The following is a 15,292-nucleotide window of genomic DNA, read 5'->3' as shown; positions in this document are numbered from 1 at the left end:
GAAGTCGAAGGTGCCCGGAGATACAGGTGAAAATGGAGGAGGGAGACTGGGGATGTTCAGATCTTGCTGACATCAAGGAGGATCCCGTGTCTATGGTCTGTCGGGCTAGTGGGTTCTTTCTGTTAGTCATTTTTCTTGGTTGGGAGAGTGGTTGCTCAGGTGTTTTAATTTATCGCCTGACACCGTTTTATCAGTTGTGTCTTAATCTCGCAAGTGAATTTGAACAGTACAATTTTTGGTGTCTTTTTTCGCATTTTACATGCAGTATCTACAGGGAGAAGAATGTACTTATTTGATTTCTGTAATCAAATCTCTTCTTTCTTTTCAGTTATTCTGATGTTGCCTTGTTATTGTAGGCTCAATATATCAAAGCTTGTCAAATAGCAGGAATCACCATTGCTGGGCTTCAAGGACGAAGGCAAAAGCTACTTATGTGACTTTGGTGTGCAGGAACTGTAGAAATGTGAAGATGGTCCCCTGCCGTCCTGGTCTTGGTGGTGCCATTGTTCCTAGATCATGTGATCAAGGTCCCACAGGTTCGTCTTTCCTCGTCTTAAACTTTGAACTTTCATGCGGTGTCTTCCAGCTCATTGCAAGTGAATTTCTGCAGCCCGGAGAAGAAAGGTGTCCACTTGATCCATGGCTCGTGGTTCCTGATAGGAGCAAATATGTTGATCAACAGACGCTGAAATTGCAAGAAAACCCTGAGGTAACATTCTTATGCACACGGGGTTTGTGTAGGCAAGAAAACCTGACTTCTGTTTGACTAATGGGCCTTTCTTTTTGCTGATGGAAGGATGTACCCAACTGGGGAGCTTCCAAGAAATATTCTTTTCTCTGTGGATCATCTTGTTCAAACAATTGTACCTGGTACAAGATTGAGCATCATGGGGATCTATAGCATCTTTCAAGCTTGAATTCAGCTGCCTCGTAAGATATGCTGTGCCATTCTAAGGTGATATTTGCATTTATTACTTCTGGTCCTAAATCTTGGGGGTGTAACTTTGTGCAGCCACAGAGGAGCCGTTGCTGTGGAGACAAGCCATACATCCGAGTTGTAGGCATGGAAGAAACAAATGAGGCCAACTCTAGAGGTGCTGCAGCTTTCACCTCTGAAGAGGTAGTTTTTAGCTTATGAAGTGCTGTGCCTTTTTCCTCCTGCAAAATGCACTTTGAAATGATAAGAGCGTGCTTTCTCTGTTATATACCCCACAATCTTCATGGAAACTTGAGGATATTATCACTTTTTGGGTTCCATGACATGTCACTTGAACCTGATATGCTGCTATTGTTAATGAGGGCAAGAAATTTTCTTGTTATTTTTGTGCAGACTGTAATAGATGTATCTGTGTGTTATTTTAGGTGGAAGATTCAAAAAATTGCCTCACAACCTGATGCATACAAATACATTTGCTCTAAAATTGCCCCATCTATTTTTGGTCACGATGATGTGAAAAAAGGCAGTGGCTTGTCTTTTATTTGAGTGGATCAAGAAAGGTACGTTATTATCTATTCTGATTGATATTGATATCTATCAGACTTGACTGTCATTGATCCAATGATGCAATCAAATACCTATGCAACATCAGGTTTTGCCTGATGGGTAAAAACTAAGAGGTGACATCAATGTGTTGCTTTGGGGACCTCTACAGCCAAATCACAGGTTAGCTCCTTAGCTGTTTGTTTGAGTGGTTCAAATATTAGTTAATGACGTCCTCACCAAATTGGAGGAACACGCTAATCAATATTCTCTTTTTTCGGAAAGCACTCTTATGAGATCCAGTCCCAATGGTGCATTATCACCACAATGTGGCTGACTTGATTTGTCTTTTCAGTTTCTTAAGTTCGCTGGAGAAGACAGCCCCAATTGCTGTCTATACTTCAGGAAAAGGCTCATCTGCAGCTGGTCTTACAGCCTCAGTCATCCGTGATAGCAGCTCTGTGAGTCCTCATTACTTGATGGGTCATTTTTCCCTTCCTTCACAAAGCAGAAAGTCCTGACTTTTTGCTGAAAAATATCTGTTCTATTCAGCGGAATTTTATCTTGAAGGAGGAGCAATGGTTTGGCAGATGGTGGTGTGGTCTGTATTGATGAGTTTGATAAAAATGAGACCGGAGGATAGGTACTTTACACTGAATTGTGATACATATCTCCTTGTGAGTATTAATTTAGGAGCTTTCTGAACTCTACCTTACTTCTGTTTGAACTCAGAGTTGCTATTCATGAAGCCATGGAGCAGCAAAAACCATATCTATAGCCAAAGCAGGAATCACAACAGTCCTCAACTCAAGAACATCTGTTCTGCTGCTGCTAACCCGCCATCAGGACGTTATGATGACCTGAAGGTCTGTTTGCATAATTTTATCCCCTTTAGTTGGTGTCAGTTATTGCTTATTATTGATTAAATGCCTTTCATGTTCCAGACTGCACAGGACAATATTGACTTGCAGACAACTATAATGTTTCAGATTTGATCTGATTTTTATCAAGAAGATGTCAGGATGTACAGTCAAGACAAGGTAACCTACCCTAATGCTCATATATTTTTCCCAATTCTACAGGGTCAGCTAAGCTTGAAGAAAGAGGCAATTTGAAGTTTTCTTATAGTGATTTTCTGTTCAACTTGATGTGGAAACAGAAGCATTCAAGAATATCATTTCTGAGGAAACAGATATTAATATGCATTGGAGCATAATATATTCATATGAATTTTATAGCACGCAATTAATTGTAACTCAATTGAGAATTCTTTTCAGATTATAGCAAGCCATATCATAAAGTCCATGCTTCTGCGAATGCAGCTCTGCTGATAGTAAAACTTCAAAAGAAGAAAACTGCTGAAGAGGTAATAGTCTTATGAATGGCATGTTATATCATGAATTTCCCTATTGGTTAACTATGTGTGGGGTGTTGAGCTGTTTGGCATTTACCCTCTGTACAGGTATATACAATATTGTCGAGCTGAATGCCATCCCGTCTATCAGAATCAGCATCTGCGTTGCTGCAGAATAGTTATATTACGATCAGACAGGTATCTATCGTCACTTGTCACCCCCCTGTATATGCACTTGTTCTCAAGTATAGTTCCAGTTGATCAGATGATACATGACTTGCTTCAAGAGAATACACTTGAGAGATGATTGCTTTTAATCTAGAGAGGTGGTAATGTCCTCCAAAGTTGGTCATTGTGTGTTTGTATTTGGAGAAATTCAAGATAAACTTTTGAACCTTCCTTGGTCATCATGCTAAGGCTAATAATTGTCCAATCTTACGATTTGTTTGTGGCCGAGTAGATAGAGGTGTACAAGAATTTGAATGCTTTACTCTTTTTTTATGTTGAATCACATCCCATTGGTTAGAGCTTAGAAATATGCAAGTCGATGTCTTTCTGGATAGGGAATTTCCATCTAACTGATCCACTACTTGGTCTGATTATTAAGTGCACTTTGAGTGCTGCTGAATTTGATGGTTTTAACCCAGATTTGAGGTCCTTAGGTGACTGTTGATTCAATTGGTATATTGGCTGCTGATTGATTTGACATCTCACGCATGTGCTTTTGTAGGACATGAGGCAGCAGGCTAATGATACTGGTGAGGCAGCTGCTATACCTATTACAGTTAGGCAGCTGGAAGCTATTGTCAGGCTAAGCGAGGCTTTAGCAAGAATGAAATTGTAAGGTTTAACACGAGACGACAGATGAACTTTTACATGTGAAACTATTTCATGTCCAATATGCTGCATATGGTTTTAGTGGCAAAACAAGCAATTTGTATGTTTTTTCTTTTCCTGTGCAATTTACAAAGTGTTCTGGGGCACTATATGTATATTTTGCCAAATTGAGGAAGCATGGAATAGTCAAGCTAGTAGAGCCTGTCTTTTAGCTCCATATGCTGGTGAGCGAAGAAATGAAGTTTTCTCATTCCAACTTATGTGTTGCAAGATTGTTTGTTCTCTACCTTTTGTTTATTGACTTGCCAAGTTTGTTTTGTGCTTGGGCATGACATTAGAAGGTGTGGTCTCCATTCTATTTGTTCACATTCTGTGCCTTTGTGTTTTTAATCTTATTTATTCTACCATCACAACTATGATAAGAGATGAAAATATCATTTGATGAGTCATGCCTTTCTTCATATTGGTAGAAAAATAGTTCTTTTAGGATTGCTCGAGTGATATTTAATTGGAAGATAGTTTTCCTCATGGCACAGGATTTTATTGAATTGCATAGCATCAGTCCTTGGGTTCTTGAATAAATTGGATGACACATGCCTGTTCTTGATTCTGATGGAATTTACCTTTATTTATTTTGTGTGATAACGAAAGTGCTGTCTCCCTTAAGTGCTGTTTGATCTTTCTTTTAGATCCCATGTTGCCACTGAGGAGAATGTGCAAGAAGCAATCAGGCTTTTTACTGTTTCCACAATGGATGCGGCACGTTCTGGGATAAATCAACAAATAAATCTTACACCTGAAATGGCAAACGAGATCAAGGTTTGTCAATAATCCTCATGTCTATCGATCTGATCCTACACTTTGCATGGTATTTACATCTTTCATTAAGTTGACTCTTTGTATGAGGTGTCTCTAATCATCATAATTTCTGTCAACAGCAAGCCGAAAACTCAAATAAAGAGAAGAATAGGAATCGGAAACCACATATCAGAGAGAAAGTTGATCGATGAGCTGACTAGAATGGGGATGAACGATTCTATAGTAAGTGTTTCATTGTCGTGTATTTGCATATATTATCTCTACCTCGATCTTATTAATATTTGTCGTTACTATGATTGATAAAATCCAATTTGACAGTGGCTGTCTTTATAGGGAGTTATGCTGTGTGCATATTGTACAAGCGGAGGATTTTATCCTTTGGGATGATTTTTTCTTCTACTCAAAATAATTTTCCCTAGAAGGCATGCTGCTGATTAGCATCCTGTTATTTGACTGATCACTTTTATTGCTGTCAGGTGAGAAGAGCCTCATAATCATGCACCAAAGAGATGAAGTCGAATATAAGAGAGAAAGGCGCCTCATCTTCCGGAAAGCCTGATATGTTGAAGAGTACATGCCATCAGCGAGTAGCTTAATGGAAACTTACGACGGCAACGTGGTGGGGTATAATTAGCCAACACTGCAGGCAGCAAACACAGCAAATGCTGCATCTGGTGCGATTAATGGCATGGGTGGTCGTTAAATATTAATGTCCTGAATTGTCGAGCATGTATGCTTACTCACTATTAGATGTTATTTCAATTGGAGCTTGAGAATTAGATTTTGTAGGAGTCAAAATGTGTAAATTGTTTTATATTTCAAGTCAAATGTTGGGTAAGCGAACAGAGCTTCACATGGAGTATCTTCGGTGAATGCTTTCAATTTTAGCCCTTCAATACATTATTGTGGTGCAGTTGGCAGGGAAGTCACTAAGCATTACTGATTTACTGGGCGAGTTTAGTGAGCTCGAGCTCTGCAATCTCCTCATAATTGGACGGCTCAGATTATCATTTGAATCTAAAGCAGCTTATAGGTTTTCCTTCACAGCAATCTGAAGATTGAAGAATTAATAAATTACAATGTTTAAGAGGTTACTAAGAACTATAAGGTTTGATGTACTTAAGAAAATTACAGTATCGTGGGTAATTACCAAGTGATTCCATCATAATCTTATGAAGAAGTTATTATCAATGATGAAAATTACTAACCCCAATCAATGATCGAGTTACGACTAATCGGGAAAAAAAGTTACAGAAGAATTATTAGCGATGGCATCCTTAAGTTATGAAATGATACTATACTTTGTAAATTATTACTAAAGATCAGTACAGCTTGATTACAATGGATTTAGCCGATTTACCATAACTTCAGGTCAATTACTAATTTGAGGTTTTATCTTTAATATACTCTTAGCAAATCACTAATTGTAACATTACACACTCTAGCTAAACTAATTAATCTTAGAAAAACAAAAGGAAAGTATAACCTATAGGTTCAATCAAAACTAAAGACTTATGTGATTAATATGTTGTAATATCCTTAGTAAGTATCTCCTTTGGAGGTAGTAAATTGCTTCTCGCAATTTTAAATTTTCTACAATAATGTAAGGTAGTAAAGATATCTTCAAAGCAATAACATCAGTCGAGAAATAATTTATACACGTACTGGAATAATTACCTTTGAAAGTAGTATTTTCTTTCTTCTTTTAGTCTTCAAAAAGTAATCTACCTTGAAAGTAGTAAGACCTCTTTAGGTGCTCATTCGGGGTACTAATTAATTTCTTAATTAATAAAACTGAGCGAACGCTAATTCTCAAAATTGTAATTATACTTCTTTTCAGCGAATTGCTAACCAAATCTAATCTTAGTAGCATACGTTATTGCATTATAAATTGAAAATGGTGTCCTTAATTTATATCACGTATATGTAAAATAAGTCTTATGGCTGTAAATTATCTTTATATTCGTAAGATTTGCAAATAAAAAAAAAAAACTATGTTACATATTTTTTTTTTTTGGTCCGAAAATATTTTGCAGATTATAAGGTACATTTTGTGTCCCCTCATCATCAATTTGTCCTTGTTGCGTCGCTCGTTTACTATGAAACTGCTCCTTCTTCCTCCTAGACCGGCTGTCCCTCCCCCCTGCTATGCTCCACGCCGCCGAACCAGAAGGAGAGCCTCCCCTTCCATGGCGTCTCTCTCTACCCATCACTACCCTCTCGCCGAACGTCCTCTGAGGTGCTGCTTTTCATTCCCACTTCCCACTACTCAAAGCCATGAAATTGAATGGTGGGTCGCTCGTTTCTATGGGAAAAAGTGATTTTTATTCTTCGTCTTTTGTGTTCAATGCAGATACGCCGTGCTCGGTGCTGGCTTTGCTGGACTCTCCGTCGCCTGGCATCTTTTGCGGGTACCCTATTGCTCTCTGTTCATTATGCTCTTGCAGATTTCATGTACAAAATAGAGAATTGAAAAGACTAAGAAAAAGGGACTTTGCGGTTGTCATGGTCTGGTTCTGCTGAGATGATTAAACACTGAGCTCTTGCGATGGAGAAGGAATGCTGCTGTGCATGCTGCGAAAGGTTTCATTTTGTATGCTTCAAAGTGCAGCTGATTTTGTTAGATATGGCATGGATGCCCCGAGAACTTGTTAATGGCTAGTTTGAGAATCTAGGCTGAAGTTGGACTAGGAACAGGCTGTGGTTAGTCTGACCAAATTGATGTTTGTGAGTATGAATCCATGAGGGTTGAGTCCTGGCGGATGATTTGTCTTTTTTGCTGATATTGGGAAGCATGGAAAACTAGTTCTTTGTGTAGAACTATCGATTGATAGCAAGATGTTAACTCCTCAGGGACTTGATATTTTAACTGAACTATGTTTTTCGTTTACTTTCCCCTCACTGGCATGTCTTTGTTATCTTCTTGATTCCACTTTTTCATTGGGAGTGACAGCCTATGGGTCATAGCATTCAAGTGCATTGCCACTTTGTAATTTTCTATATAGGCTTTTTTGAAGATCAGATTTTACAATCCCCTCATTTGTGCCCGGCAGTTTTACATATATTGTTTGGCTCTGTTATTTTGTACGGCTTATTTGTTTTAACATATGCTTGGTGGTACTTTTGATGTTGATCAGACCTAGAATTACTCTTTATAATTTGTTCATGGTTTGGAATTTACTTTTGCAGCACAGCCCGGAAAAGTTGCATCTTAGAATTGACATATATGACGAAAGTGGCATTGGTGGTGGTGCATCTGGAATTGCTGGAGGACTTCTTCACCCGTATTCACCCAAAGGTCCTCATCACCTCCCCGACCACCAGTCTGACTGATTATTTTTGTTATTGGAGCCTCTCATTGGGGCTCTAAATTTGATTGGGCAGATAAACTGATTTTCTATGATTTGCAGTAAACTTCTTTGGGGTGCAGAATGTTGGAAAGAGTGTCTCAAGCTTCTAAATATTGCTGAAAGAGTGGTGGATAAGAGGAATTCAAATTCTCAAAACGTGGAGCTTGAGTGGAATTTAGATGAAAGTATTATTAGGAGAAGGTACTCTATTTTATAATCATACTTCTGTTCTTTCTTTTGCTGGGATTGGACTGTCTTTCACTGTTAGGACTTGTCCATAATTGAGGTTGACTCTTGGTTTCAATGTCGAAATGCTTTATAGGCCTGTTCGACGTTTGACTATGCTGTGTATTAGAGGGCTTTGTCTTTATATATTCTTCTGCTATCATGCATTGACTTGTCAATCTCACCTGTTTCTTTTGCCTAAGTATACCTTTTTACCTTTTAACCTTTAACCTTTCCACATTTCCTTCTGCTATTAATTTCTAGTAACTCCCTTTACTCCATCTTTCTTCTTGTGGTCTAGGACCTTCTGTATTAGGCTTTTTCAATTTCTTTGCATCGGTTTTTAATGCTGGTTGGTGTTTCATATGGTGTTTACTGCAGGGGCATCTTAAGACCAGCAATGGATGCAAAACACCTGGGTATATTGACAAATGTAATTTTTCGATCACCATGCTAGAATTTTTTGTTAGTGGATTATATTGTGATCTAGGTGCTTCGTTCATGTTCAGAATGCACAAAATTGCCTTCCCTTTTGTAAAATAGAGTCAATTGACAAGGATGCTGCAGAAGCTCTGGTGCCTAACATAAAAGTACCTTTTAACTCTGTCTTCCATATGCCTGAGGCAGTGAATATCCATCCTTTGTGCTATCTTCAGGTTGGTATTGACCATCAAGAATTAATTTTTCCTTTTATTGTTTCTTCCCTAATTGTCATTTACATTGAATTAAGTTTACTAGGCACTTTTCTTGGCTTGTCAAGATTTAGTAGAAGAGATGTCAACCTCAAGCTTTGGAGGAAAAGAGCTTTACATGCACAAGAAATCAATTGACAGACTTTCTGATTTTGAAGGTATTCCAGGTTACCTTGTTGTTAGGTTAGATATTCAATTTTGATAATCAAATAGAAAAGTTGGTTATGCTAGAAAATCACCAAGCAAATATGTATTGCTAACTTCTTCTTTTTTTCTTTTTTAATTGAATTTGTGACAATTCAGGAGAATATGATGCTGTAATAGTTTGTCTAGGGGCCAAAGCAGACCTCCTCCTCGAGCTCTCTGGAAGACTTCCCTTAGACGTGCAGAGGAGTCATCGCTCATTTGCAGCTGCCTGATAATGTTGGGTATGGGCCATATCCCTTTGTCTTGTATCAATGTGATGCAGAAAGCTTTATGGTGGGCTTTATTGTCCCCACCGTTATCAAAAAGATATGGATCATTGGGGAAGATGAGGATTTTCACGTAGTATGCTATTTGGTTGTCATTTTCGTTGGCTCTCTATCTACATCAAAGTATTTATGCTCGCTTGTCTTTTTGGTGACTCTTTTTCCTTTACTGAAAAATAAAAAGTCACCTAATCGTGATGCTTTTCTCCAGAGAAACTTATCCAGATCACAGCCCCTCAATCCTGTCCGATGCATGGCTTGCTGTTCAGGGACCCCGAGATATACTTGTAGGCTCCACATGGGAGTGGAAGTCAAGAAACTATTCGTCAGGTGTATCAGCAGAGGAAGCTTCGACAGCACTTAAACAACTTTTACCAAAGGCTTTGCCATTTACCCGAAAATCAAGGACTGGTCTTTTTGTTGGAGCTAAGGCAGGCATAAGGGCAATGCCGCCACTCACTTCCTTTGGCTCACTTCCTGTCTCGGCAGAATAGATGATTTGGTGGTTGGGAATCATTCTTGTAAATATTGGTTTTTTGGAGGGCTTGCCAGAGGTCTGTTGTACCATGGTTTGCTGGGTAAACTCATGGCACAAGCTGTTCTTTTCAATGATGAAACTTTGCTACCTGTAGAACTGACTTCTTGGAAGAGATAAAATCATTGCTCTAGGGATAGCTAACGTCTTCCCATGTCTTCATTCTTAATGTTTCTGAACATGCTGCAACAATTAGGCTGACTCTTTAAGATCTAGTTCAGTTGTATCTGCTCTACCTTTTTGTCCATAGAGCAGCTGCTGAATTTGTGTGGAAACGGTTCAACCAAAAATAGATTGTGTACGAACAGATGAGATATTTATAAAGGTCACGAGATATGTAGTGTAGATCACATGGTACTGGCGATGCTTCTGAACCTTTGGGAACATAGGGAGTTGCCAAGCGCATTACATCCGGCTATTAACACGCGTACGTTCTGACATGCTTTCATCAATTTGAGAAGCGGGTAAAAGATCCGAGTTTTAGTGTAGATTGCAACACGTTGGTTTAACCATAAGTCACAAAGTAGACTTACTGATATATTATATGATCATTTGTTCTGTTGTGAGACCAACCCAGTAACTTCATGGGAATCTCTTTTCCACTCCGTCCTGAAGTGGATTCGAAGATACGCTCCTCTCTAAAGAAAAGAAATTTGAAACAGGTCTCGACTGCACGAAGATTGAATTCAACATTCCACTAGGCCTCTCCAAGGCATAGAACTTACATGCAGTACGTTGGCAAAACCAGAAGCTTCCCTACATACCATTCTGAGGATGGCCATTGGAAATACATTTCTCATTGACTTACGCAGAGTCAAGCTGGCAAGGCTCGGAACACATTTGAGTTAAAATCAGACTTCAGAGGGAGTGAGACAGACAAACAGAGCCTTCTAGTGCCAAAAATTGTCAACAGCCAAATCACGAAAACTGTGACATTTTACATTTAATGCACCAGATCTTAACTGGACAAACTGACGAGGATTGTAGTACTTTGCCACCTACGGAGATGTCCAGGTATAAACCTGACCACCACCAGTAGCTCCTGCAAGCACTCCCAACCTCAAGCGGATGTGCATCAAACCTGCATGGGATTGCAGACATGTATGGACTCTGCAAACTCATGACAGTTTTTCTTTGCGTCGTAGAGACAACATCAACAGCTCTCTTTGTATTGCCAATGAAGATATATGAATCATCCCAGCCCCAAATTGCTCTGCTCCCAGAAAGAAAAAATGAGATGTCAAGTCATCTAATGCTATATGTACCAGTAAAGTTTTCCTTGTACAATTAAAGCAGTAGGCGCAGATGAACCCAAGACTATCAGGGTACTTAAATTAACTCGAACATACAACAGCTGTAGCTCTAGTGTTGAATGGTGGAAATAAAGAAATGTTAACTACACAGAACATGGAGAAGCTGGACATAAATAGATACAAATACTTGAAAACTAATAAAAACCTAGGCCCTGGAAGGTACCATTAATATCTATGCATATTTATAAGCTATGAAGTCTACTCATCCAGTGAAAATATTCTGAACAGGAAAAGATCACAGCCCTTATCATGTAAATGGATTCTGATAAGGTAGCAGTAGCATTTATTCACTGAGTGATTGTTAAAACACTGTTAAAATTCAGACATCGTTCTTAATAACAAACCTGAAGCTTCACCAACAAGAAGCTCCTCTATATCAACATGCCATTTTATTTGCTCATAAATTTCTAACCTAAAGCTCAGATTTCATGACAGAACCCGGCTGGTAATCATTCTGGTGCCACTAAACAAACATAACGATCCTGACTTGCCAATGATCGAGTTTCAAGGCACTTTCAGATGCTCATGAAAGATATCATTAACATGTGATGCTCGAGTGCACAAGTCTCCAGATTACCCAATTGCAGTGATGATAACAAAACATTAACTTTGGTCAAGAAATAATAGCATCCGAAAGTTTCTGTAAGCATTCTAACTTGAGTATATCCTAAACAATTCATACCTGAAAGAGGAGATCCATCTACTAGTCTGGTTATTGTGGGAGACGTGAGAAGTCTTCTCAAAATTGTCCCCACTTGCTATACATATTGTGTTGTCAAAACTGCATGAACAAGCCAACTATCTTATAAAAAATAACCAAGATAACCTTAAAACACCAAAGGATTCAGAAAAGGACTCGGTAGTCCACTCAAAGTACAATATATAAAACACAATCAAACTTTTAACAACCACGCATAAGTCCACATTATTATTCCATCCTATGAAGATATTGCAACTGACCTTGTCGTTGCAAGGCAGCTACCAGAAGGAGAAAAATAAGCAGAATGCACAGCCCTTTCATGTTCAATAACCTTTTAGACTCTTTGAACCCATTCTCCTCAAATCCCAAATACGAGCAGTGCCTTCTGGAAGAGCTTGTTGCAAAGACAAAGCAATCTTGCGATTTAAAGTCTATGGTGTTGATTCTATCTTCATGCAGAGCCCAAAAGCAGTGGATTTTCCAACCCGCAGATCCCAGATATTTAATCCACCACGACCTCACCAAAATACAAGCAGCTTCCATCATTGGGTCGTTGAGAGCGAAAAGATAGCATCATCACTTGCATGTACCAAATCAAATATCTCTTTCTCGACATCCATCATGCGGACAAATCCATTATAGCAGCAGGTTAAAATCTGAACAAAAGATCAACCATCATAAATTCTTTTAAGAGCATATGTGCCACGCAACTCAACATACATGAATTACATAGATTGGAAACCAAGCTAGAACGTACTTATCGAGATCATTACCATGCACAGTGGTTATAAGAACTTGGTATGGTTGCCTTTCTTGCGGAACTCATGGTTCACACAAGTATCATATATGCTTCGACATGTGTATAGCATATATAATTTTCATCAACTTAGAAAAGTTGAATCAAACAACAGCAAATAAAGTTCCTATACAGCCAATCAGGCATTTTGACAAATCTGATAATCTTCAAATTTGAATTCAGTTTCATTTCTTTCTCAGGTTAGTGAGGAAATAAAGTTTCCAGATGTTAAGAATATATAAGAGAAACGCATAAGAGGCACTAAACAGGTCATCATGTTGACAGTTCAAAAATACAATCGGCAATAATTCAATAATCAAACATTGAACCCGACCGGCTGACAGGAAACTGATCATAATAGAATTCATGGTCAGCATGAAGCACGTAAACACGAATTCCTGCATTCGTTCCAATCACGTATCCACATTCCTGCACCTCAGAAAGGTGCTTTTCAATTAACATTAGGCTAGTCAAGGCAATTATCGGTAATTCAACATAATACCTAGAAGAAATGGATAAACCGATACTGACAATTGGTGAACCAAAGCAGCAGAAGTACCTTTCCAATGTTATGTGGTTGGATTGAGATCCCCTCCAATTGGACCGGAATGGGCGGTACAAGTATATTCCATCTCCTCCTCTTCCTTGGGATTCATATTCCAAAACCCAACATTTCCATACTTGTTTCCGACAGCCACCATTCTCATTTCGGTGGTAGGGAAGAATTTCACCACCATTGTCCTTCCAGGAACGACTCTAGCTACATTCTCCTCTTCCAGTGTCAAAGAACTAACGAACTTCAAGGAATCATCAACACCTTCTCTCTTCATTCCATAACCCGAAGAGTCCTCCATTTTCACTGTACAACGACCTCCGATGAATCCTCGGTCTTGATGTCTCCGCAACCCATCGAGCGTTCGTTCACACCCGCGACCGAATCTCTCAAAATCTCGTCTTCACACCCCTCAACTCCACCACTTTCCTCTCCCGCCGAACCCGCCATCTCGGGTTTCTTCGAGACCCGCCACACGGCCCGAACGAACGCGTCCCCGGACGGCGAACCGTCGTACGCGTCGCCCATCGAGAAAGGCCCCAACTTCCGGGGCGAGAACTCGGGCTTCGACTCTAGGGCTCCAGGGGCGGCGGCTTCGTCGAAGTCGCCCACGAGGCCGGCGGAGTCCGGCGGCATCCCTCTGGTGCGGAGGGAGCGCCGGATGACGAGCGGCGCCTCGTCCTTAGGCTTTCTGTACGTCTTGGCCGCGGAGGTCCTGGCCTTGCTCTGGATCCTGGCACCAACAGAAACACCCACACATCACGCACGAACAGAGCAGAAGAGCAACAGGGTACCTGAGAAATCGCTCAAAAACGATGAGAGAGAGAGAGAGAGAGAGAGAGAGAGAGAGAGAGAGAGAGAGAGAGTACTTTTGGCGCTTGGAGGAAACGGAGAGGTGGGAGGCCATGGAGTGGAGCTTGAGGGAGGCCATCATCTGGTCGTTCCGCCTGATGTTCTCGAGCCTCTTGCGCTCGTACTCCGTCAGCTCCTGGGTCGCCATTGCAGAGACAAACTCGCCCTTCCTTCTCCTCCCACGACACGCAGAGTTGCAGAGAGACAGAGAAGAGAGAGAAGAGAGAGAGAGAGAGAGAAGCGCGCCACGACAAGTCCAAAACTTCCCTCCATTTTACTCTCTCCCTCTCTGCAGCTTTTTAAGAGAGGCGGTTTCTTAAGGCCCTGTGCAATTCCCCTCCATTTCCCCCAAAAAAATAAAAATAAAAATCTCTGATTTCTTTTTCATTTTTCAATTCCTTGGAATCTGATGGGAATGTTTTCATTTCATTTTCCCCATTATCTTTGCAAAAGCAGACATCGAGATTAAGTAAAATTATACAGATGGTTATTATTCGATAGACTTGTCTAATGGGTGAATTGAGTTCGGTTTGGGTTAAATCGAAAATAGTCCAATTCATATTGATCTATTCAACTCGTTTTGATCCATATTTAACGCGTATGTTTGTGTTTCTGGCTCAAAAAGTCGTTTGCGAACATAAATAAAAAAAACTAATTTGTTTCTGTGAGAATCAATTTTTTACTAGAAAGACGCGTTTAGAAACTCGTTGCTCTGAGAATAAAACGAATGTAAACACGTTTCGTAAATTTATATATTTTTTTTGTTTCTTTTAATTTTTTAATATTTTTATTTTATTTTTCCTTTTTCATTTTTTTCATTTTTCTTCTTTGGCCAGTGACTCGCCGACGAAGGCCAGCCTCGCCCAACCACTGAGGCTCGCTGGGGCAAGCGACCCTTCGGTAAGGTCGCTTCGGCCATGGCCGTGTGGCCGGCGACCACCAAGAAAAAAGAAGAAAAGAAGAAGGAAAAAAAACAAATTTTTATTCTTTCAATTCTTCAAAAGTGTTTCTTGAACAAAAATAACTTCTTTTGTTTCTTATTTCTGTTCTAATTTTGTTCCAAGAACAAAAAAACGTATTTTGAACAAAACGTAAACAAACGCGTTATTATTTTTTGTTCATTTTAACAAAAAAACAGAAAATCTGTTCATGAACAACAAAAAGAAACACAAGCATGCAGGCCCTTAATCTCAGCCCGATCCGTATTGTTAAAACCCATTAATATTCTAGGAAAACCCATACTCACTTTAGGCTCTATGCTAATTGGATAGAAACATCAAATCAAAATAAAAAAGCAACTTAAATAATTAAAAGAT

The 15,292-nt window shown here is 39.5% G+C and overlaps 1 protein-coding gene and 3 pseudogenes across 1 annotated transcript; 3 read left to right on the top strand and 1 right to left on the bottom strand.

The window, feature by feature from the left end:
- The first annotated feature begins 32 nt into the window (after window positions 1-32).
- LOC120291400 lies at window positions 33-5,438 on the top strand (annotated as a pseudogene).
- Window positions 5,439-6,580: 1,142 nt separating this feature from the next.
- On the top strand, window positions 6,581-7,823 carry LOC120291399. Its single transcript, XM_039308685.1, has 3 exons — window positions 6,581-6,729; window positions 6,844-6,901; window positions 7,680-7,823. The coding sequence occupies exons 1-3, from the start codon at window positions 6,590-6,592 to the stop codon at window positions 7,821-7,823; spliced, it is 342 nt and encodes a 113-aa protein (XP_039164619.1). The 5' UTR covers window positions 6,581-6,589.
- Window positions 7,824-7,889: 66 nt separating this feature from the next.
- On the top strand, window positions 7,890-9,924 carry LOC120291397 (annotated as a pseudogene).
- Window positions 9,925-10,760: 836 nt separating this feature from the next.
- On the bottom strand, window positions 10,761-14,231 carry LOC120291395 (annotated as a pseudogene).
- Window positions 14,232-15,292: the final 1,061 nt, after the last annotated feature.

This window comes from Eucalyptus grandis, chromosome 3 (assembly GCF_016545825.1).
Source record: "Eucalyptus grandis isolate ANBG69807.140 chromosome 3, ASM1654582v1, whole genome shotgun sequence".
NCBI classification, from domain to species: domain Eukaryota; kingdom Viridiplantae; phylum Streptophyta; class Magnoliopsida; order Myrtales; family Myrtaceae; genus Eucalyptus; species Eucalyptus grandis.
Note: the sequence above shows the minus strand (reverse complement) of the source record. Positions and strands in the feature narration are given on the sequence as shown.